General features: G+C 35.3%; 3 protein-coding genes across 3 annotated transcripts; all 3 read left to right on the top strand.

The window, feature by feature from the left end:
• The first annotated feature begins 1,067 nt into the window (after positions 1-1,067).
• LOC103344106 (7-deoxyloganetin glucosyltransferase-like) lies at positions 1,068-2,962 on the top strand. The gene is made up of 2 exons (XM_008247732.2): positions 1,068-1,767; positions 1,877-2,962. Exons 1-2 carry the CDS (start codon positions 1,239-1,241, stop codon positions 2,806-2,808), a joined length of 1,461 nt encoding a protein of 486 aa, XP_008245954.2. The 5' UTR covers positions 1,068-1,238; the 3' UTR covers positions 2,809-2,962.
• A 9,007-nt stretch (positions 2,963-11,969) lies between these two features.
• On the top strand, positions 11,970-13,820 carry LOC103344107 (7-deoxyloganetin glucosyltransferase-like). The gene is made up of 2 exons (XM_008247733.3): positions 11,970-12,495; positions 12,587-13,820. Exons 1-2 carry the CDS (start codon positions 11,970-11,972, stop codon positions 13,516-13,518), a joined length of 1,458 nt encoding a protein of 485 aa, XP_008245955.2. The 3' UTR covers positions 13,519-13,820.
• Positions 13,821-23,667: 9,847 nt separating this feature from the next.
• Positions 23,668-25,442, top strand: LOC103328847 (7-deoxyloganetin glucosyltransferase-like). Its single transcript, XM_008231249.3, has 2 exons — positions 23,668-24,335; positions 24,457-25,442. Exons 1-2 carry the CDS (start codon positions 23,807-23,809, stop codon positions 25,383-25,385), a joined length of 1,458 nt encoding a protein of 485 aa, XP_008229471.2. The 5' UTR covers positions 23,668-23,806; the 3' UTR covers positions 25,386-25,442.
• Positions 25,443-25,714: the final 272 nt, after the last annotated feature.

The raw sequence follows: 25,714 nt of genomic DNA, 5'->3' as shown, positions 1-25,714 counted from the left end.
AGGAAACAAAATATGTAGGCACACAATTTTGAGCATACTTTCTAACGAGTTGTTTGATATATATTGTTCATACAAAACCGCAAAAGAGATTTGGGAGAATTTGAACAAAAAGTACATGATCGAAGATGCTGGCACCCAAAAATATGCAATTGGAAATTTCCTGCAATTCCAAATGGTGGAGAGCAAAGATGTGTCCTAAAACATTTGTGTGTGGAAGTCTCATTGAAAAGCTCCCTAAATCATGGAAGGACTACAAGAACAGCATGAAGCACAAAAGGAAGCAAATGAGCCTTGACTTAATTGTGCACATCCGAATCAAAGAAAAGAACTGTATGCAGGACAAAGTCATCAGAGCCAAAGAAATTTCGTCTAAAGCCAATGTCATCGAAGGTAAATCTTCCAAGAATTACAATAGCTATTACCTTTTTTTGTTTTGTGAGCCACTGTTTTTTTAGAGACGTTCTAATCAATTATCTTCCTTTGTTTTAATTGCACCGTGGCTTATGTATTTGAGGCCACATGTGTATAAAAATTGATAGCCACAATTTACCATGTCGTGGCTCGGAGAACTGTGGCTTATAATATTGTTTTGCTTGTATGCGCAATCCATTTTTTATCACGGGAGAGAATTTGAATTTTAGAAACATGAAAATAATTGAAGCACAAGAATAAGACAAACACCACCGAAGACTTCGAATCAAGAAAAGGGATTCACTTTGCTACTTCATCTAAGTCTTTGTCTTTGTGTCTTGATTGATCAACTTTTTCTTTGCACAGTTACTTGTCTTTTTGTCGAAAATTTGACTATCAACCAATGACTAACTTGTAGATTAGTTATTTATGTTGCAGGTAAAGTGAAGATCCATTTTGCTACTTCATCTCATTACCTCAATTTTGTCTGACAGCTAGACTTCTTTTTTGGACATTATCCTCAGTTTGCTATTTTGACTAGTTCCCCAATAATTGGAGAAAGAATTGGGGAAAGGCCAAGAAAAGATAATGAAACCAAATTATTCTTTATAGGGGAAAAGCCAATAGAAGATACCAGTTCCCCTTCGCTTCTTCTCACCTCAATTTGTCTGACAACTTTCTTCTCTCTCTGGATATCTTTATCTGCATAGACTTGTGTGGAGGGAAAAAAACAGAGAGCCAAAACAGGACAAATTGAAAAGTAGCTCAGTTTTGCTTTATATATAATCTGCATTTGCAAGCACTGCAATGCACACACAAAAGCTAAGATGGATTCCAAAGAAGTAGCTACAAAGCCACATGCTGTTTGCATTCCAGTTCCTGCTCAAAGTCATATAAAGGCAATGCTTAAATTTGCAAAGCTCCTCCACCACAGAGGTTTTCATATAACCTTTGTTAACACAGAGTTCAATCACAAGCGCTTTCTTAAATCTCTAGGACCCAATTCCCTTGATGGCTTGCCTGATTTTCAATTTGAAGCCATCCCAGATAGCCTTCCGGATTCAGATGAAGATGCCACACAAGATGTCACCTTGCTTTGTGAATCCGTCAGAAAACAAAATTTATTGGCTCCCTTTCTTGCCCTCCTTGCAAAACTCAACAATGATGCCATATCAACATCCACCAATCCTCCTGTGACTTGCATAGTTTCAGATGGTTTCATGTCCACGTTCACAATCACAGCCGCTGAAAAAATCGGAGTCCCTATAGTGCTGTTCTACACTATAGCTGCCTGCAGCTTCATGGGATTTAAACAAATTCGTGCTTTGGTCGAAAAAGGACTTGCACCACTCAAAGGTGAAATATATAACCTTTTAATTGAAGCAATTGTTGTTTAGCTTATGGTGAAATATATAACCTTTTAATAAAATGTTTCTTCAGTTGAATTTCATTTGTACTATTGCAGATGAGAGCTGTTTCACAAATGGCTATCTGGACACCGTAATAGATTGGATCCCAGGAATGAGAGATATCCGTTTAAGGGATCTCCCGACCTTCTTTCGTACCACAAATCCGGATGACATCATGTTTAACTTCATCATGGAAGAAACCGATAGAGCTCATGAAGCTTCAGCAATCATTATTCATACTTTTGATGCCTTGGAGCCAGATGTTTTGGATGCTCTCTCATTTATGCTTCCCCGTGTTTACTCCATTGGACCTCTTCAATTGCATCTCAATAAAATACCAGAACACCCTTTGAAAATGGTGGGATACAGTCTATGGAAAGAAGAAACTGAATGCCTCGAATGGCTAAACACGAAGACACCAAACTCAGTTGTCTATGTGAATTTCGGCAGTATAGCAGTCATGACACCAGAACAGCTTGTGGAGTTTGGGTGGGGACTTGCAAATAGCAAGCTTCCATTCTTTTGGGTAATTAGACCTGATCTAGTTATTGGAGAATCCGCTATTTTGCCGCCAGAATTTGTGGCTGAAACTAAGGGAAGAAGTCTAATAGCTGGGTGGTGCCCACAAGAGCAAGTCCTTAACCACCCATCAGTTGGAGGATTTTTAACGCACAGCGGTTGGAATTCAACAGTCGAGAGCATTACTGCAGGAGTTCCTATGCTCTGTTGGCCATTCTTCGCAGACCAGCAAATGGACTGTCGCTATACTTGCAATGAATGGGGCATTGGCATGGAGATTAGTAATGATGTGAAGAGGGATGAGGTAGAGAAGCTTGTCAAAGAGTTAATGGAGGGTGAGAAGGGTAAGAAGATGAAAAATAAGGTCATGGAGTGGAAGAAACTTGCAGAAGAAGCTACTGGGCCACATGGTTCTTCATCCACAAACTTGGACAATTTAGTGAATCAAGTGCTATTAAGAAAAAGCTAAAGATTTTACCATAAGATGTTAATTTTTATTTTTATTGCTATTGTCTCAAATAATCAACTAGCTAGCAATATGTACTCAGGCCTGTAAAACCTATGTTACTATAGCTAGAATTTTATTTTGCTCTAAGATTTTAATTAATTATGTTCAAATTATATATTGATGTCTCCCACAAATATTATATGCTCCAGTGTTGACTGCTTAGAGCATTTTCACCCAATTTGCCATGACAAAAGGCAAGGGGAGGCAAGGACTTGTACTATTCATGTGAATAGTGTCTGCCCAAGCTATTTTATTGTTGCTTTTCCACCCTTTCTAGGGCAAAGGGCAATTATTATTCACAACAAATGAATTTTATTTTTATATTTATAAGATTAATTTTGATAAGATTTTTGGATAAAATATTTGGATAAGATTTCCGATGGCCAGGTGTCCATATTTATTATAAAATTCACATCTCATATTTCAGATAAGATTTTCGGTTGCTACTATTGCGCCACATGTCATCTCTATCTTCTAAATCCATTTATAAAACCACACCCTCAAGTCACATCAATCATCGATATCCTCTATATCCTTTCATTTATCAGATTTTACAAAACACATTCTACTTTCAATGTCTTACACGAGGAGGTTGTTGGAGAGGGCCGAGTTAGAAAATGAATAAAGAATGCGCAAACGTGCTAAAGAAGAAAGGGAGTGGGAGGCAGAAGATGATCAAGTTGTTTTAACAGTGGGTATGCTCGATCAATCAAGCCAACACCACTGTGGTTCGCAACCCGCCCGTGACTCAAACGCGGACAAACGTAGGCCCTCTTGAGGTAAGAATCTCTTGTAATATTACTTTATCCCAAATTCGTTGTACTCCAGTATTGATTTTTGAGGGCGATATAGAATGCAGCCCCATTTGTTCAATAAAATCATGCATGTTGTTTGCAATTACGACGCATATACTTCATTCAGAAGTACGATGCTCTTGAGGTTTTGGGTCTTTTTCTGGAGCAAAAACTTACAACTTCTTTACAGCTGCTTGCGTATGGCGCATTTGTAGACCAAGTGAATAAGATTACTAGAATGGGAAAATCCACTATCCTAAAGTGCTTGCTCAAATTATATATTGACGTCTTCCATAAATAGTATATATGCTCTAGTGCTGACTGATTACAACTAATTGCAAAGACAATTCAGATGGTAAACAAATATCTAAGCAATAGAAAGAAATAATGAGAAAATATTATAATTATCAAAGAAGACAGTGATATATACAAAAGGTTGTTATATTGTGACACAAATTCGCCACAAATCAAGAAGGTGTTTTTTTTTATAAAAAGACCTTTACTTTTGAAAGAGCGATAACATACTAAACTCACACACACTAGAAGAATGATAGGATTCGAACCCAATATCTTTCTTAAGGGAGCATTTCCTTCAAGAATGTTTTTGAATCTTCATCCATGATTTTATACTGTTAAAAAAAACCCTCTTAATTACTTGACGTATTTGACATCTGATTAAGGTTTCACTCTAAAGTCTCATCAGTTACCAAATTATACAAATGTTTGATTGCTAATTTAGCTTCTTTGTTGACAGTCTCCTTTGATCTCCTATAATGGCTGCGGTCAATGCATCAATGCTTATGTGTCATATTCTCTTCAACAATTTCTTCACCTCAGTAAGCGACCTTGGATTGAAAAAAGTAAAAGAAAAAAAAACATGAAGTGGAAGAAACAGGAACAAGCAAGACATGTGTGCCATCTGTTTAGCTTCCGACATGTGCTGAGCAAAATTAAGTTAATGATGTTCAACAGCTAACATGGGGACTCCCTGCGCCTAGCCGGCCGCCTAGGGCCTCCAATCCCTATGTATACCTAGTATTAAGCTGGGTACAATTTTGGGTCAGTCCGATAATTAGAGAGTTGGGTTAGATTGGCCTAATAATGAGCGAGTCTTGGGTTAAAAAAATTAAACCGCTATGGATTCACATTGTCCACTGAATTTTGAAAACACTGGAGAGGTGCAGAGAACTCTTGGAAGAATAGCAGTGAAGATGAAAACAAGAAGTGATGAAGTTGAAGCGACGTGGCAGCATGTGTCAAAATTCCAAATAGGGACCAGAGGGGGAACAAAGGAAATGGGGACAGAAGATCTGAACTCTATAAATAGGGCCCAAAATATAGAAAAACTCTACAACACTCAATTCTTAGGAAGAAAAAATCCATTTTACTTTTGAAAAACCATAACAACAATGTCATCAATGTACCCAAAAATTACAACAATGTCATCATTGTTTTTTTTCCCTAAATATCATAATGCCAGGATACTAATGGTATTTCACACATCATTCAAATTTTTTTTAAAAAAAATAATACTACACCTGGTCCTTTTTGAGTTTTTTTTTCCTTCTTCAATTTAAAGCTTTTAGGGTTCATATGTAAATTCAATGCTAGAATGTGTTTTATTATAAATTTCTCTTAATTATTGGAGGTACATAGATGATTCTTGATTGGTTGGGAGTATAACGGTCATGACACCAAATCAAGTTGTTGAGTTTGGCAGTACAAAAAAAAAGGGAGATACTGTAACACAAAATTACAGAATTGAAGAGGGGAAATAATGAACCAAATTATCCTTACATCGGCAAGAAACCGAAGTATAAGTATTATTCTTTTTGTCTTGATCAACTGATTTTTCTTTGCACAGATATTTGTGTGTCGAAAATTTGACTATCTATCAACCAATGACTAACTTCTAGATTATATTATTATAAAAATTTAAAATTATTTAAAGAATCCCTCAATAAAATGGGACTATATAAATATAAATATATATATATATATATTAGAAATTGTTACATCACTAATAGTCAACAAAATATGATTAAATTTTTTAAATTTTTTTGAATTTATACACTCATGTTGGTCAAGTATTTCGAAAAGGTCGTCATTGATTGATAGATAATCAACTTATGATTGTATAGATAATGGTAAAAATTGTGGTAGAAATTGTTTCTTATAATAATCTATATATATAAAGCAAAAGGAAAAGAATGATAAAACATTCAAAATACCAGAAAATACCATTCGTTAATTCAAACATTAAGAATTGAAATTATTAATGAAATGATGATAACATGGTAAATTCACATTATTTTATATTTAAAAAAATTAAAAGCAAAATCAGATAATAAGTCCTACTTTTATGGAACATAACTACCCATGTTATCTTTTATTAATTCTAAAAATAAAATAAAAAATAAAAAATAAAACCAATTGGCACATGCGTGAGTATGTGCCAAAGGGCTAGTATAAATAACTAATAGTCTACAAATTGAAGGGTATCTTACGACTTTTTTTTCAACGATCCAAACCGTCTATTTTTCAAGTCTTCACTCATAAATCATCCTTGTAAAAAAATCATACAAATTGAAAATCATTATAACATCTAATAGAGATCAACAAAATCAATAAACACGCTTCAAGAGATTACTTAAATTTCAATAATTTAATTGAATGATCAAATGATATCGGATTCAAATGATTTTTTGTAGGGATGATCTTTGAATGAATATCTACAAAAATAGATAGTTTGGATTAGTAAAATAAAATAATCTACATTTGCAAGCACTGCAGTGATTTTTGGCTTCATTATTGTTATACCCCTTGAAACGAGTGTTTGGTCTCACTTTACCCTTGGAATTAAAATTTCTCACTTAACTTCCAAAATCTCTAAAAATTGCTAAAATTTTCTAACTTTACCACTTTTGTCTATTTATGTTCACAAAACCGTTAAGTGTGCTGACGTGGTAGGGGAATTTTAATAATTTAGCTATTAAAATACTTTATAATCCAAATTAAATATTAAAAAATAGATTAAAAAATTTAAAAAAAAAATTAACTACACAGACCCATCACCACAAACCCATCCCTCCCCCACTCTCGATCATCCTTATCCACCATCATCCAAACCCAATAACCCTCACCACCCAAACCCAGCAAACCCACCCACACTCAAACCCCAAACATAGTAGCCCCAAAATAAACCACCAAGGCCTTATTTGGTGTTTGGATTAATTAGTTATGATTGAGGCAGGTGTTAGGGTTTGGCAATTAGTTAGACTTTAATAAGTTGTTTGGTACATTAAGTTTAGACTGCACTAGACTTAAATCTAGTCCGTTGTTTGGTATGGGCCAGACTGCATTGGACTTCAAAAAAATTTATTTTAATGTTTATTAGATTATTTAATATAAAAAATACTTAAATTTGTATAAAATTAAAATAAAAAAAACATGTACACAAAAAAATAAAATAAGAAAACATGTACAACTTAATTTGTATCAACATCTGGGTCTGTTTTATTTCCATTTTTTGATAGCTCAATTTGTGAGGTTCTTCGTTGGGCCTTTGTTGTTTTCCCATAGTTTTCAATACAGGTTTTGCAAATTGGATGATTTTCTTGGGCCTTTGGTTTGATTTTTTATGTATAGCGTATTTGTTTCGGCTCTTTGATTTTGGGTATGCATCTTTTTTATTAACTGCTAGGCATGGGTGGGGCCTGCTGGGTATGGATGATGGTGGCTGAGGATGATCGGGCATGGGGGAGGGATGGGTTTGGGGTGATTGGGTCTGTGTAGTTAATCTTCAAAAATTAAAACATATTTAATTTGGATTATAAAGTATTTTATTCTGATTAAGGTTTCACTACGCCTCAGGCCTTCAACTCTACGATTAAGTCTCATCATTCTTCAGGCAATTGTGCACTAACCATGATGCATTATATTAATAATATATTAAATCAATAGATTAAAAATATGAAGTTATACCTTTTTCCACAAATAAATCATTGGCTTGCATGTTTAAAACCCTTTTCCAATGAGCTAGATCTCGTTGGCCACCCCAGTCTATTCTTAATTTGCCTATTGAGGATTGTGTTAGGTTTTGTAATTAGGCTTACAGTAACAATTATGTGCAATTTTCACACGATACGACACATAGTTAGCAGATTATGGTTCACTAGTTTTCGATGCGAAAACAAGGGTGGATCTACATGCCACTCGAGCTCAAAGCCGAATTTTTAGAATATTCAACTTAGGCTAAGTTGTCCAAGCCCAAACTATGTAAATCAAATGTTAGCCCACCCACTATGTTGAAATAAGGCCACCTCTACATAAATTCCAACCTTTGGATTGATTGGAATCCATGTTATGCAACTTTGGAGCCTATTTAATCATGCATGTTTATAATAAAGATAAATAATTTTACGGGGAATTCTAGCAACCTTCTCTTTTAGACCTTATCCTTTTTGGTAATGACATGTGTCACTTTTCTTACAATTAAAACAATGTCATTAATGAATGAGACCAACTAGCTTTTATTTTCCAAGTTTATTCTTTTATTTTCTTATGTGGCATAAAATTATAATAAAATATTTGAAAATTCAATTTAGAAAATAAGAAGTATAGGATTATAGTATTCAAAAACTAAATTAAAAAACCCTTATCCCCATCCTGACTCCTTCCAGCCGCCACCCACCAACACAAACACAAAGCTCATCTTTTTTAAATTGAATTTCAAATATTTTATTAATATTTTATGCCACATATAGAAAAATAAAAGAATAAACTTGAAAAATAAAAGTTAGTTGATCTCATTCATTAATGATATTGTTTTATGTGTAAGAAAGTAACACATGTCATTAGTAAAAGGGAGAAGTTCCAAAAGAGAAAGTTAGAGAGAAAGTTACTAGCATACCTCTAATTTTATATAATAAAGCTGTTGATATGTCATGTTGGCCTCACCACCTCCCAAAACAAGGCCCCACGTGCCCCATAAAGGTAAATATAATAGATTGTTTATTATAAAGGTAAATTATAATTTCCTTTTGGACTAGTGACATTTCACTCCATCGAGGTTTAGGGTTTGTATTGAAATGGGCCCCGATGTTTCAATTTCATCAATTCCAAATCTTGTCTTAACATTCACAATACTTAATATATTTCATCCAAAGCGAGGCAAGAAAGGAGCTTGCACTTCTAAAGCACCACCTGCTGAATCAGCACCACCAACCTCAACTTCATGGCCTCTTTGTATCAACGGGTGTTTCAACTGCATAATCAAATGTTGTAGACGAAGCATAATGAAGAAAGGGATCATTAAGGTTTAGGGTTGTTAGACTAGCATTTTGTGATAGATTAGATGGTTTTTATTGTTGGTTAATTAGTCCTAAGGTTTAGGTCTTGTTGTTTTGGGTAAATTGATCATGTATAACTTAATGACTCACCCTTTTTATGGATGTAATGACATACACATAAGCTTGAACAAATGTGAATGCAAATATATCCACCACTTGTAATTTTGGGATGGATTTGAAACAACTTGAATTATGTAATTGTCAATGTTATTATTAGGATATTTTCAGGCCATTTTGAATGGAAGATTCTCTAAGTTATTCTCTGAAAATTTTGACTTCATTCTCAACATATATTACTTTGAGGATTCAAAACTATTGTAGCAATCTTAAAATAGATGTAATCCTCTGCAAATGTTGCCTTCACAATCCCATTTAGCTCAAACTTAATATATTACCATATACATTTCATAACCATTAACTCTTACATAGCCATTAAACCCTTACAAAATGACACCTTAACACCCAACAACCCACAAGCACTTCATTCAATGGCAGAGGCCAATTTGAAGCTCTTCTTTTGTTCACTCTAGATCTGAGCATCCCTCCCAAAATGAAGCTTGCAAATAGAACCTACGAAGCCACCAATAACACCCAAATGACCTTTTCTCTTTGTCTTGCCTTTACCACTAATTTATCAAGCTTATTCCAGCAACCTTTCTTACCCTCATGTGCCTTTGCTGCACACATTGAAAATTGCCTCCCAAGATTTGAATATGTCCAAGAGGTTCGAATTGTAGTAGCCTTGCCATACCAACACATCGGCGCCTCTTCATCCGTTACAGGAATAGATTTGCTTCTTGATCTTCTTGGCAACATGACTTAAGGCACGCTCTATGATCAGTTTCCTATGGAATTGATTTTTTTGGTTTGAAATGCCCGTGGCCCATTGTACTGGGCTTTTAGGATATCTAGTGGGTCCCACAGCTGCTACATCAAGATTTAACGTATGACCAGATGGTCAATCTAACGCAGATGTGAATTTGTCGAATTTGAACTAATGGGTATGAAATTGATGAAATTGAAACCTCGGGGCCCATTCGATATAGACCCTAAACCTCGATGGAGTGAAATGTTGTTAGTCCTTTTCTTTTTGCCATGTTCTATTTTGTCTGTTGCAACTCATTGTTTTCTTTTAAATTGGTTTTTTTTTTATTATAATTTTTTATATATGCAAACCTTTCAATTTTTTATTGGAGATTAAAGATACAAATATAAGCACGATGTTCTGGTTTTTTCTTTGAACCTTTTTCTCCGTAATTCTTTTTCTGATACAATCTTTTTCCTGCTCAATCCATGTGATGACAGTATTAGAGCCCATCTCAATACTTTTATAATTTCTCATATCTTTCTTTTAATTTCTACTTTTGAACTTCGTTTTGCAATTTGGGCACAAAGCCATTTACTAAATTTATGACCTTTTCAATTTCTCACTTAACTTTCAAAATCTCTAAAAATTGCTAAAATTTTCTCACTTTACCACTTTTGTCTATTTATGTTCACAAAACCGTTAAGTGTGCTGACGTGGTAGGGGAATTTTAATAATTTAGCTATTAAAATACTTTATAATCCAAATTAAATATTAAAAAATAGATTAAAATTTTTTTTAAAAAAAAACAAAATTAACTACACAGACCCATCACCACAAACCCATCCCTCCCCCACTCTCGATCATCCTTATCCACCATCATCCAAACCCAATAACCCTCACCACCCAAACCCAGCAAACCCACCAATACTCAAACCCCAAACATAGTAGCCCCAAAAATAAACCACCAAGGCCTTATTTGGTGAATTTGGATTAATTTGGTTATGATTGAGCAGTGTTACTGGTTTGGCTTGAATTTGTTAGACTTTAATAAGTTGTTTGGTACATTAAGTTGGGCTAGACTGCACTAGACTTAAATCTAGTCCGTTGTTTTGTATGGGCCAGACTGCATTGGACTTCAAAAAAATTTATTTTAATGTTTATTAGATTATTTAATATAAAAAATACTTAAATTTGTATAAAATTTAAAAAAAAAAACATGTACACAAAAATAAAAATAAGAAAACATGTACACTTAAATTTGTATCAACATCTGGGTCTGTTTTATTTCCATTTTTGATAGCTCAATTTGTGAGGTTCTTCGTTGGGTGTTGTTTTCCCATAGTTTTCAATACAGGTTTTGCAAATTGGATGATTTTCTTGGGCCTTTTGTTTGATTTTTTATGTATAGCGTATTTGTTTCGGCTCTTTGATTTTGGGTATGCATCTTTTTTATTAACTGCTAGGCATGGGTGGGGCCTGCTGGGTATGGATGATGGTGGCTGAGGATGATCGGGCATGGGGGAGGGATGGGTTTGGGGTGATTGGGTCTGTGTAGTTAATCTTCAAAAATTAAAACATATTTAATTTGGATTATAAAGTTTTTTAATAGCTGAATTATTAAAATGCCCATGCCACATCAGCACATTTAACGGTTTTATAGACCAAAAAAGACGGAAGTTGCAAAGCAAGAAAATTCCTACAGCTTTAAGAGATTCTGGGGGGGCTAAGTGAGAAATTTTCAGTTTTATGGATTAAATTAAAACGGAGCACCCATTTTAGGAAGTAAAACAGTAATTGAGCCATAATTATATATATATATATATATGTTTTTTTTTTGTCATTTTCTTATTCAGAGCAGAAGTAGAATGAGAACTGAACTTTTTGTGGCCCAATAATTGGAGAAAGAACTGGGGAAAGGCCAAGAAAGGATAATGAAACAAAATTATTCTTTATAGGGGAAAAGCCAATAGAAGATACCAGTTCCCCTTCGCGTCTTCTCACCTCAATTTGTCTGACAACTTTCTTCTCTCTCTGGATATCTTATCTGCATAGACTTACTTGTGTGGAGGGGAAAAAACAGAGAAAACAGGACACATTGAAAAGTAGCTAAGTTTTGCTTTATAAATAATCTGCATTTGCAAGCACTGCAATGCACACACAAATGCTCAGATGGATTCCACAGAAGTAGCTACTAAGCCACATGCTCTTTGTATTCCATTCCCTGCTCAAAGCCATATAAAGGCAATGATTAAATTTGCAAAGCTCCTCCACCGTAGAGGTTTTCATATAACCTTTGTTAACACAGAGTTCAATCACAAGCGCTTTCTTAAATCTTTAGGACCCAATTCCCTTGATGGCTTGCCTGATTTTCAATTTGAAGCCATCCCAGATAGCCTTCCAGATTCAAATGAAGACACCACACAAGATATCACTTTGCTTTGTGAGTCCGTCAGAAAAAATTTCTTGGCTCCCTTTCATACCTTCCTTGCAAAACTCAACAATGATGCCATAGAAACATCCAGCAATCCTCCTGTGACTGGCATAGTTTCAGATGGTTTCATGTCCACGTTCACAATCATAGCTGCTGAAGAAATTGGAGCCCCTATAGTGCTGTTCTACACTATAGCTGCCTGCAGCTTCATGGGATTTAAACAACTTCGCGCTGTGGTCGAAAAAGGACTTGCTCCACTCAAAGGTGAAATATATAACTATTAATTAAAGCAATTGTTGTTCCTAAACATGCAAATGAAATGTTTCTTCAATTGAATTTCATTTGTCTATTGCAGATGATGAGAGCTGTTTCACAAATGGCTATCTGGACACCGTACTAGATTGGATCCCGGGAATGAGAGATATCCGATTGAGGGATCTCCCGACCTTCTTGCAAACCACAAGTACAGATGACACCATCTTTAACTTCGTCATGGAAGCAACCGATAGAGCTCATGAAGCTTCGGCAGTTGTTCTTCATACTTTTGATGCCTTGGAGTCAGATGTTTTGGATGCTCTCTCATCTATGCTTCCCCATGTGTACACCGTTGGCCCTCTTCAATTGCATCTCAATCAGATACCAGAACACCCTTTGAAAATGGGATACAGTCTATGGAAAGAAGAAACTGAATGCCTCGAGTGGCTAAACACCAAGGCACCAAACTCAGTTGTCTATGTGAATTTCGGCAGTATAGCAGTCGTGACACCAGAACAGCTTGTGGAGTTTGGGTGGGGACTTGCAAATAGCAGGCTTCCATTCTTTTGGGTAATTAGACCTGATCTTGTTATTGGAGAATCCGCTATTTTGCCGCCTGAGTTTGTGGCTGAAACAAAGGAAAGAAGTCTAATAGCTGGCTGGTGCCCACAAGAGCAAGTCCTTAACCACCCCTCAGTTGGAGGATTTTTAACTCACAGCGGTTGGAATTCAACGGTTGAGAGCCTTACTGCAGGAGTTCCTATGCTCTGTTGGCCATTCTTCGGAGACCAGCAAATGGACTGTCGCTATACTTGCAATGAATGGGGCATTGGCATGGAGATCAGTAATGATGTGAAGAGGGATGAGGTAGAGAAGCTTGTCAAAGAGTTAATGGTGGGAGAGAGGGGTAAGAAGATGAAAAATAAGGTCATGGAGTGGAAGAAACTTGCAGAAGAAGCTACTGGTCCACATGGTTCTTCATCCACAAACTTAGACAATTTAGTGAATCAAGTGCTATTGAGAAAAAGCTAAAGATGTTACCATATATAAGAATATTGATGTCTTCCAATGTGACTGCCAATTGCAGAGATTATTATACTGCCAATGTTCTTTTTAGTCATTATACACAGCTCATAATACTTTCACACAAAAATTTACCAAACACTCAACAACTTACTATTGTACCAGCATCACTTTTAATAAAAAGTTTGTCAAACGTCAAACTACTTTCTTTCACAACTGATTTCTCTCACAGAAATCTGACTGTGATTATTTTCACATCACAACAATACCAACTACTAGCCTTGTTTTAAATTCTTATTTAAATTCCTACATGGTTTAGGATTCGTATTTTAATCTTATTTCCTACCCACTATAAATAAGGCTTTTAGGAAGTCATATTATTACTAGCAAAGGCGCCCGCGCAATGCTGCGGTTTTGAAATTGCGTCAAATGTGTATAAAGTCGTTAAAATACGTAGGGAATAAAGTGACAAATTTACAATAAAGATTTTTTTAGAAAAAGTAAAAACTTAAAATGGAACCAAGTGAAAGCAGAGAAAACTACCAAAGGCGTGGAAGGTGTGGAGCATAAAGCATTTAAGTTTTTGAGAGAAATGTGTAGAGAAATAGGGTGTAGAAGGTGTGGATCAAGGATTGTAATATCGGCCGATACACCGATATATCGGTATTTTCAACTATCGACACCGATACTGAGGGGGTAAGGCCATATCTTCCCATGTATCGACGATATATCCCCCAATAAGTGCAATATTCCCGATATTTTGCCGATATCCCCGATATTTCCCGATACCCATAACAGAACCCAAAAAAAATTCAAAAGTTTTGAAAGCAATTGAAGCAAATTGAAACCTAAAAATAGCTAATCCTTGCCCAGAATCCTATAATTTATTAATATGGAGAATTTTTGCACAGTCCACTGCCCACATACCTCCAATCCATCTAAAGAGGATATGGCGATCAATTTTGGATCTATGAGCATAGAAACTAGACCTAGTACTAACTCAAATGAATCTTATGATGATTATGGTTATGTCATGTCTGATTATAGTGGAACTAGTTATGGAGTTTAAGATGATGAAACAGATTATGGACCTACTAGTTAGGTTAATCCTAACTATCCCATATATGGGAGGACAGTAGGGAGCTCAAGAGATACCTATGTGCACCATGTTCAAACATGGCTTACAAACTGCTTGGGTTACATGACTTGGTATGACTATTGTATGAATCTGGATGGTTGTTCCTCATTGTTTGAACCTCATGTAGATGGACTCTTATCAAAATTGTAATCCAATGATTAAACAAACTATGGATTTATGTATGGTTTTTTCATTCTAACAGTTTATTTTCAAACTTTTCATTAACGCACATTACATACCACTTATATTTCATCATATGTATATCTTATTATTAGTAAATTTTGAGTTTTATTTGTTCAATACATTTATTGATAATGTACATAACATCTATGAAAGTTTTACACCAAAATTGTGTTTCAATGCCTATATCTGTCATTTTCGGTGATTTTTTCCCGATACCTAAAACGATAACGATATATCTCCGAAATATCCGTAAATTGGAGGCCCGATATTATCTGCACGGCCGATATTTTAATCCTTGGTGTGGATATGCTGATAAGTTTTTCATAAACTCCCAAAGAAAAAATTAGCCAAAATATAGACGCAAAAAAAGAATCGTAATCAATTCCAGATAATAAAGGTAGTGTTCAAACTTAGAAAGATAGAAAAATCAAAATTCAGAATTAGAATTCAGATAATGGAGATAGTGTCCAAACTCTGAACATCTCTAACATGACATCACCAAATCAGTAAATATTACACAAAATTAGTATAAAAACACATGAACATAAAAACAAAAACAAAAAATTAAAAAAGCAAATATTAACAACAATAGATCATTACACAATTTAGGGTGACCCTAACAACAATTGAGGGATTGATTGCTTTTGTTGGAAACCAAAGCAAGTGTTTCTAAAACAGAGAATAGGAGCATAAAAGTTTATGAATGTTAGATGCCCATTTCTACTTTTCCCTCCTCTTCCTCTGTTTCCCGAGAAAGCAAATGAACAGAATCAGCCAAATATCACCACAAACCAAATATATGGTAGTTAATTAAATGCCAAAGAAGTGCCAAAGAATCATTGAGCATACAAAAATAAAAAATCTGAGTCACGACTTGCAGAAGATTAGCCCTTTGCTGGTAGCTCCTTTCACTTGCAAACTCCTTGGTGTTCCAGTGCCACAACTTCTTCAGTACTTGCTGCACAATCCAAGCTCTACAGTACTTCATGCACAATCCAAGCCCTGCAAGCTACACGTATTTGTTATGGGTTGCCATAAAAGGAAAATTTCATTCTTACGGGTCAGTATGTAAGAATCTATAAATGCGTTGCAAAACTTCCACAAATATCAAATCAAACAACAGCTTAGTGGCGGCATGTATGTACCAAATTGTGGCACATCCCATTTTAGCTTATAAATTGTCAAATAAGAAATCTAAATACGCATACTACAGGACACATTCATATCATATAAATTGAAAGGGTGAGACCAATATTTTGCAAAAGCACAAAATTTTATTAACATCCCAACAAACCTAGAGGATAAAAACCGATAATCAAATCAATAATGAAATGGAGAATTACAGACAGTATATGCACGCATAAGGAAGACATGCAACAATCAAGACCACTTGCGCCACCCGTTTCTCTGTAATTGATCTTTCACTTTTTCATTGTCAATCTAACATACTTATAAATCTTTACGAATCAAATTTTACAATAATTTGGGTTCCCGTAACTTACCTTCAATTTTGTTAGTTTATACTTTGCTACTTGCCTACTCCAATTATCAAAAGAAAACTGTACCATAAATTGTGTCATTTTCGTTGGAAAATTCAAAATAAAATGTTCAGTTTAAAAAGATATATGTTTATATAAAAAAAAATGTTTTGGACAGAGACATCAGAGTAAATATTAAAAAAGAGAGGAAAAACTTAACACTTTAATTAGGGAGAACTGATTTTGGAAAATTAGAACCTCAATACAAAAGAAAGGTTTGCAATTTCACAGACATCTGAGAGCCCAAAATTCATCGAAACAAAACACTAAAGCCAAGAGGAGCCTTTATTCAGCAAAGTGGAGGCTTCAATTTTGAAGAAAAATAACAGAAAAAAAGAAGAAAAAACATACGTCTTCAATTCAACCGGGCATTATTTCGAGGGGATGCCTCTTACGCAGCCTCCTTCACATCTGCCAACAAAGCCAAACATCAAATACAAAATGCGATTCAAATGATTGAAACAAAATTAGAAAAAAACGAAATAAATGTGATAAAAGAGCGACGCTTTTGGGTCAAAGATGAGACCTTTGGCAACAAATTGGATTTCGCCAGGAGGAGAGTTAAGGAGGAACCACTTCCCCGCCGCAAAACAACATTTACTACATTAGACATTGACAAATAATCAAAATGGGTACAAATTTATTAATTAGAAAAAATAAAGTATATAAACGGCTGAGAGAACAAACCTCAATAATGGCAAGCACTTGGCCATTGCTTTTCTTGACCTTCTTCAATTTCCTCAGGAAATACTTAATCCAAACAAATCAACCAACAATATTAAGTTTAACCCAAAATTCACCAATGAAAAATCACAAAAGCCGAGTTAAGGCTAAGGATTATACCATAAGTTAACCTCATTGGTGGCCCCAAGCTTCATTCGGTAAATCTTGGGGTGCTCATCAGATGTCGTAGGGAGCTTCCTCCCAACAACCTGGCACTGATGGAACTGCAACACAAAAATGACACCATTAATTGCAGCTTTACCATTTGACCCGTTCTAAGAGAAATATATCACATAGAAACAAATACCAAATTAAATGGAACCTAAGAAATTGTGAAGATAATTTCTAGATATTTGTTTACCAAATTTCATACAACAATCCTCCACTTAAACTGACTATTTACAACAATGCTAGGAATTTGTATGCATATTACATATGCAATATTTGGCTAATCCATTTCACCAGTAGCCATATTTAACTAAATAAACTATGTCTAAAACCAAATGGGTATTCTTCAAGAATAAAACCAACCTTCTTGAAGCATACCCATCTAAGTCATAATATGCAGTGGAAAAGAGAATAAAAAGAACCCCCAAGCATCTTAGTACCCTAACATGGAAAAAGAGAGAACATAATTTAGAATTCTGTAACAGAAATTGTCTCATTATATTAAACAGAAATAAATAAATAAAAGTGAATTTAAGGCTGAGATGTAATCGACTTATTGAAAAAAAAAAATTGAGGATGAGAGAACAATTGACAAACCTCTTTGCTAGTCCAAATGCGGAACCCTACTCCGTTTTTTCAAAGTCCATGAATAGATGTAATTGCACCATTTTGTTGTTGTAGTCCTGCAATGCATTCAGTCATCGGCTTCACCCAAGCAACTCTGAGTGCCAATTCAAATCCACCATGAACCAATCCATAAGCTCAAACATAGAACCTAATCAGATGATAAACCATCACACAAAAGGCTTAATTTTGGTCCAGAAGAGCAATTCGAGGATATGGTTCTTACCTGAAATGCTTTGGTGAGGTTGCAAAATCACCTTTGTCCTCATGCTCAAACCCTTCAACAACAAAAAAACAATGAAAGGAAATTTTCATTGCAATTCCAAGCACATGCAAGAAAGAACAAAGGCACCAAATTTTCAATCCAACATAACTATAGAACAAAGACTCAAACTTTTGCCTTTATGTCCTTGAGATTCCACAGAAACCCAAGTGATTTCAACAAAAAGTACTAATGTTATTAAGTGGGTGACCTCAAACGCTCTTATAAGCATAATATTGAACTCCTACCCACAAAACAGCAGTAAAATGTTTAAAAAGATGAAATTTTTTGTTTGAATGATCTTATATTGAACCAACCATCTTTACCTTCTAGTTGAGAGACTGGTCGATTAGTTCAGAATATCAGCTCCCAATCATATTTCCTTTTAGATGTAAACAGATATTAAGCTCCCAGGATTCATTATCCACATGCTCAAATATAGAAAGACTGAGAGATCTTGCCTGCTTAATACTTTTTTGTTTGAGAACCTAGGCGAGACCGTCGGTCCCAGACGATTGATCATGTCATTCCTTCCTCTTCCTCTGTTTCTCGAGAAAGCAAATAAACAGAATCAGCCAAATATCACCACAAACCAAAAGTATGGTAGTTAATTAAATGCCAAAGTATGAAGTGCTAAAAAATCATTGAGCATGCAATAAACAGAAATCTAAGTCACCACTTGTAGAAGATTACCCCTTTGCTGGCAACTCCTTTTTTTCTTTTTTCTTTTTGATAAAATTGGGGGCAAAACCAAAGCCTAACCAAGTACAAATCAAAAGGCCTCGAGTGACCCCCAACAGATCATCAGCTAACACAGAGCTAGCCAAGATAGGAGCTTAAACAAAAAAACTGAATATCTAAGTCTAGATTATGGCTCCATTTGGCAAGGCAATCCGACAAACCATTCTTCTCTCTAAAAATATGCTAGATATTCCAACTCTCAAAATGTCTAAGCATCTTCCCGTATAGTTTGAGAGCAAAGCAGCTAGAGGATGGAAACATAGAGAATCCCTTTGTTGGAATAGATTCATAGCAATATGAGAATCCATTTCTATGAGGATCTTGGTGAAGCCCTTTGCCACTGCTAATCGGAGGCCAAAAAACAAACCCCAGATTTCAGCATCCAAAATACGCCCTTTCCCCAAATTCACTGCAAAACCTCCACACCACTCCCCAAAGCAATCTTTAATCACACCACTAGCACCAATTTTCCCAGAAGCATTCATGCAAGTGCCATCCACATTGAGCTTAACCCACCCACTTCCAAACGGCTCCCACCTTAGCATAACCTGAGTTCTAGGCACATTCCTACAATTCAGATTAGAAGCCTTAACCCAATCCAAAACAGCAGCACAAATAATATTCCTAGGATCACAAGACAAGTCCTCAGCATAATTAAAAATGTATTGGTTACGCCATTTCCATACATACCAACAAGTGAAAACAAACATGATATTCCAAGGATACCTCCATTCCCACTTAGCTTTAGAAAAGAGATTGCTCCGAAGCCAAGAAGGATAATCAGATAAGAAAAAATCATGGAATTTACTTGGAGGTAGAACAGTAAGCCATACTTCTTTAGCACGCCCATAATCCCTAAGAGTGTGAATGATATTTTCATAGTGCCAACCACATACAGAACAAGAGGACTCCACAGCTAAATATCTCCTAACTCTTTGCTCATTAGTTAGGATCTTACCTTGGAAAACAAGCCATAAGAAAACTTTCAACTTAGGCGGGAGAGACATACTCCGCAGACCCTTCCAACAAGCATCGGACCAATTAGAACCCCCATGGATCAGCTGAAAAGCATATTTAACAGTAAAGATGCCATTAGAAGTAGGCCTCCGTATATGAGCATCTTGACTATTACCTCCAAAACCAACAGGAAAACAGGTGATCTTTTGCACCATATCCTCATCAAGAACAGTTCTTAACTTCTCAACATCCCACCACCCTTCTTTAAAGAAATTAGAGACCTTACAGTCCAAATCGATCCCTGACTACACCCCTGTATAATGTAACAAAGGGAGATCAACCACCCAATGGTCCTTCCAAAAATTCACCTTGTCCCCATTCCCCACTCTCCGAACCATTCACTTTCTCAGCAGCTCAACACCATAGACAACTCTTCTCCAAGTAGCAGAACAATCTTTCTTGGAGACCCTAGAAGTATCCAAGATAGAGCAGTCCTTTAGGTACTTCTTTTCATAAATTTGAGCCCATAACCCTTGATCATGAGTGTGCATCCTCCAATCAATCTTTGCTAAAAGGGCCCTATTCATGTCTGCAGTTTTCTTGAATCCTAAACCACCCCTACATTTAGGACGACACACCAAGTCCCACTAGCATAAATGTACCTTTTGCTTTTTTCCACTCCCTCCCCAAAAAAATCCATATTAATTCAATCAAGATCTTCACAAATGCTACCTGGTAACTTAACAGTCTGCATCGTATACACAGGTGTGGAAGATGTGACATCTTGGATGAGGGTAGCTCTGCCTTGCTGGCAGCTCCTTTCACTTACAAACTCCTTAGTGTTCTAGACAACAGTAAAATGCTACAATATGATTAAAATTGGTTGAGTAAGATAACTAATAATCTTAAATTTGATGAAGTGAGGCATTGGAGGGGTTCTCATACCTCCGAAGTGATGACACCACGAAAGTGTCTCTCTTTTGAGCATAAATCAAACACAACGCAAAGCAGTAAATAAATAAATAAATAATCACTATATCAATCAACAAAAACGATTAAAAAGGAAAATCAAAACAGAAACCAAATAATAAATATAACTAACAATTAAACCCTCTTCAATTATACACCAAGCTAAATGAAGCAAGGAAATTACATAATATTACAAATGAAACTAAGCTCTAGTTATCTCCATGTGCTCAAAAATCAAACCCAATCGAATGCATCTTCGTGGTTTAATGAATATGGCACTTTGCAGTTCAAATATCTTTTATATGCAAATAACTTCCATTTAGGAATTCCTCAAATAACTTATTTGAGGGACACCCTTATAGGGTCCACTTCACATTGTATTTCACTAATGAAGAATAAGGCCATGGAGTGGAAAACACTGGCAGAGGAAGCGACTGGTCCACACGATTCTTTGTCCACAAACTTAGACAATTTAGCTAATCAAATGCAATCAAGAAAAATCTAGATGTTCTCTGCATCCACAAACTTAACAAGATCATGAACTGCAAGCCTAGAAGTTTTGTTCAGCTACAAGTTTTAAATTGATCTTAGTGTTCCAATATCTGTTATGGTTTTAAGATCTAATATTAATCACTGAAAGATACAAGATAAGATTGAACAGAGGAACAATTTTTTTTATTTTTTTATATAGCAATGAAAATTGAGATGGTAACCAAACATTTTAGCAGTATATAAAAAGGGTAAATAATGAACCAAATTATCGTATAGCATCTTCCTTAATTTATCCTTACATCGCCAAGAAACGAAAGTCCAAGTCTCTGTCTTTTTGTCTTGATTGATCAAGTAGTTTCCTCGTTGTCTTGATCAACTGATTTTTCTTTGCACGGATATTTGTGTGTCGAAAATTTGACTATCTATCAACCAATGACTAACTTCTAGATTATATTATTATAAAAATTTAATCATAATTTGTAGACTATTAGTTATTTATATTATTATAAGAAACAATTTCTACCACAATTTTTACCATTATCTATACAATCATAAGTTGACTATCTATCAATCAATGACGAACTTTTCGAAATACTTGACCAACATGAGTTTATAAATTCAAAAAGATTTCAAACATTTAATCATATTTTGTTGACTATTAGTGATGTAACAATTTCTACTATATATATATATATATATATATATATAGTGAGGGATTCTTCAAATAATTTTATTTGAAGGACACCCTTTAGGGTACCTTAAGACTCTCTTTTTTTCAACGATCCAAACCGTCTATTTTTCAAGTCTTCACTCATAGATCATCCATGTAAAAAAAAATCATACAAATTGAAAATCATTATGATATCTAATAGAGATCAACAAAATCAATAAACACGATACTTCAAGAGAGTACTTAAATTTCAATATTTAATTGAATGATCAAATGATATCAGATTCAAGTGATTTTTTGTAGAGATGATCTTTGAATGAATATCTATAAAAAGTAGACGGTTTGGATTAGTAAAATAAAATAATTTGCATTTGCAAGCACTACAATGATTTTGGCTTAATTATTGTTATACCCCTTGAAACGGGCGCTTGGTCTCACTTTACCCGTTTCTCACTTAACTTCCAAAATCTCTAAAAATTGCTAAAATTTTCTCACTTTACCACTTTTGTCCATTTCTATTCACAAAACCGTTAAGTGTACTGACGTGGTAGGGGAATTTTAATAATTGAGCTATTAAAATACTTTATATTCCACATTAAATATTAAAAAATTAATTTAATTTAAAAAAAAAAAATTAACTACACAAACCCATCTCTCCCCCTCTCTCGATCATCCTCATCCACCATCATCCAAACCCAATAACCCCCACCACCCAAACCCAGCAAACCCACCCATACTCAAACCCCAAACATATCACCCAAAATAAACTACCAAAGCCTTGTTTGGTGGGGATTGAACTAGTTAGGATTGAGCTGGAGTGTTGGTTTGGCTTGAATTAGGTTGGACTTTAATAAGTTGTTTGGTACATTAAGTTGGGCTATACTGCACTAGACTTAAATCCAGTCCGTTATTTGGTACAAGTATGGGCTGGACTGCATCGGACTTCAAAATTTTTTATTTTAAAATTAATTTTAATGTTTATTAGATTATTTAATATAAAAAATAATTACATTTGTATAAAATTAAAAAAAATATATACACAAAAATAAAAATAAGAAATCACATGAAGATACCATAAAAATAGCCCAGAAATTCACAAAATTAATAACAAACACGAAATTTTTTTAAAGATAATTATGAGAGAGAAACAAAATTGCAGTCTAGCAAAAAAAATAAAGGTAACCCATAACTGTGAAATGATATCTTCAATGAAAAGTAAAATTAAAGTTAAAACAATCATCCGCCCAAGGAACAAAAACAAAGATTTTTTTTTTTAATAGCTAAATTAATCTTTAAAAATAAAAACATATTTAATTTGGATTATGAAGTTTTTTAATAGCTGAATTATTAAAATGCCCCTGCCACGTCATTTTGAAGACGAAAATAGACAAAAGTTGTAAAGTGAAAAAATTTCAGCAGTTTTTAGAGATTCGGGAGGGATAAGTGAGAAATTTTCAGTTTTATGGGGTACTAAGAGAATAAGTAGAATGAGAATTGAACTTTAGAGATTCAGAGCATAAGTAGAATGAGAATTGAACTTTTTGTGGCCCAATAATTGGAGAAAGAATTGGGGAAAGGCCAAGAAAGGATAATGAAACAAAATTATTCTTTATAGGGGAAAAACTAATAGAAGATACTAGTTCTCCTTCGCTTCTACTCACCTCAATTTGTCTGACAACTTTCTTCTCTCTCTGGATATCTTATCTGCATAGACTTACTTGTGTGGAGGGGAAAAACGGAAAGCCAAAACAGGACACATTGAAAAGTAGCTCAGTTTTGCTTTATGAATAATCTGCATTTGCAAGCACTGCAATGCACACACAAAAGCTCAGATGGATTTCACAGAAGTAGCTACTAAGCCACATGCTGTTTGCATTCCAGTTCCTGCTCAAAGTCATATAAAGGCAGTGCTTAAATTTGCAAAGCTCCTCCACCACAGAGGTTTTCATATAACCTTTGTCAACACAGAGTTCAATCACAAGCGCTTTCTTAAATCTCTAGGACCCAACTCCCTTGATGGCTTGCCTGATTTTCAATTTGAAGCCATCCCGGATAGCCTTCCGGATTCAGATGAAGACGCCACACAAGATGTCACCTTGCTTTGTGAATCCATCAGAAAACAAAATTTCTTGGTTCCCTTTCTTGCCCTCCTTGCAAAACTCAACAATGATGCCATATCAACATCCAGCAATCCTCCTGTGACTTGCATAGTTTCAGATGGTTTCATGTCCACGTTCACAATCACAGCTGCTGAAGAAATCGGAGTCCCTATAGTACTGTTCTACACTATAGCTGCCTGCAGCTTCATGGGAATTAAACAACTTCGCGCTGTGGTTGAAAAAGGACTTGCTCCACTCAAAGGTGAAATATATAACTATTAATTGAAGCAATTGTTGTTTAACTTATGGTTAACTCTTAACTGCTTGTTTCTAAAAATGCAAATGAAATGTTTCTTCAATTGAATTTCATTTGTCTATTGCAGATGAGAGCTGTTTAACAAATGGCTATCTGGAAACGGTAATAGATTGGATCCCAGGAATGAGAGATATCCGTTTGAGGGATCTCCCGACCTTCGTGCGAACCACAAATTCAGATGATATCATTTTTAACTTCATCATGGAAGAAACCGATAGAGCTCACGAAGCTTCGGCAGTTGTTCTTCATACTTTTGATGCCTTGGAGCCAGATGTTTTGGATGCTCTCTCATCTATGCTTCCCCATGCGTACACCGTTGGCCCTCTTCAATTGCATCTCAATCAGATACCAGAACACCCTTTGAAAATGGGATACAGTCTATGGAAAGAAGAAACTGAATGCCTCGAGTGGCTAAACACCAAGGCACCAAACTCAGTTGTCTATGTGAATTTCGGCAGTATAGCAGTCGTGACACCAGAACAGCTTGTGGAGTTTGGGTGGGGACTTGCAAATAGCAAGCTTCCATTCTTTTGGGTAATTAGACCTGATCTTGTTATTGGAGAATCCGCTATTTTGCCGCTTGAGTTTGTGGCTGAAACAAAGGAAAGAAGTCTAATAGCTGGGTGGTGCCCACAAGAGCAAGTCCTTAACCACCCCTCAGTTGGAGGATTTTTAACTCACAGCGGTTGGAATTCAACAGTTGAGAGCATTACTGCAGGAGTTCCTATGCTCTGTTGGCCATTCTTCGGAGACCAGCAAATGGACTGTCGCTATACTTGCAATGAATGGGGCATTGGCATGGAGATCAGTAATGATGTGAAGAGGGATGAGGTAGAGAAGCTTGTCAAAGAGTTAATGGAGGGAGAGAAGGGTAAGAAGATGAAAAATAAGGTCATGGAGTGGAAGAAACTTGCAGAAGAAGCTACTGGTCCACATGGTTCTTCATCCACAAACTTAGACAATTTAGTGAATCAAGTGCTATTGAGAAAAAGTTAAGATGTTTCCATAAGAATATTGATGTTATTAATTATGATTTCCATTGCCATTGTCTCAGATAATCAACTAGCTAGCAATATATATGTAGAATTTTATTCTGATTAAGGTTGCAAGCCTTCAACTCTAAAGTCGCATCATTCTTCAGGCAATTGTGCACTAACCATGATGCATTATATTAATAATATATTAAATTAATAGAACCAGCCCCAGTGACTAAGTTAGATTCGTCGTTCGCAGTAACTACACTTGTTTTGGTAGGAGCGGTCATAGAATGTAAATTAAAAGTAAACAATTATGATTATGTTAGAGATAAGCATGTAATATCTTGT

This window comes from Prunus mume, linkage group LG4 (genome assembly GCF_029339155.1).
Source record: "Prunus mume cultivar Tortuosa linkage group LG4, ASM2933915v1, whole genome shotgun sequence".
Classification (NCBI taxonomy): Eukaryota; Viridiplantae; Streptophyta; class Magnoliopsida; order Rosales; family Rosaceae; genus Prunus; species Prunus mume.
The sequence above is the reverse complement of the archived record's forward strand: the minus strand, read 5'-3'. Positions and strand labels throughout refer to the sequence as shown.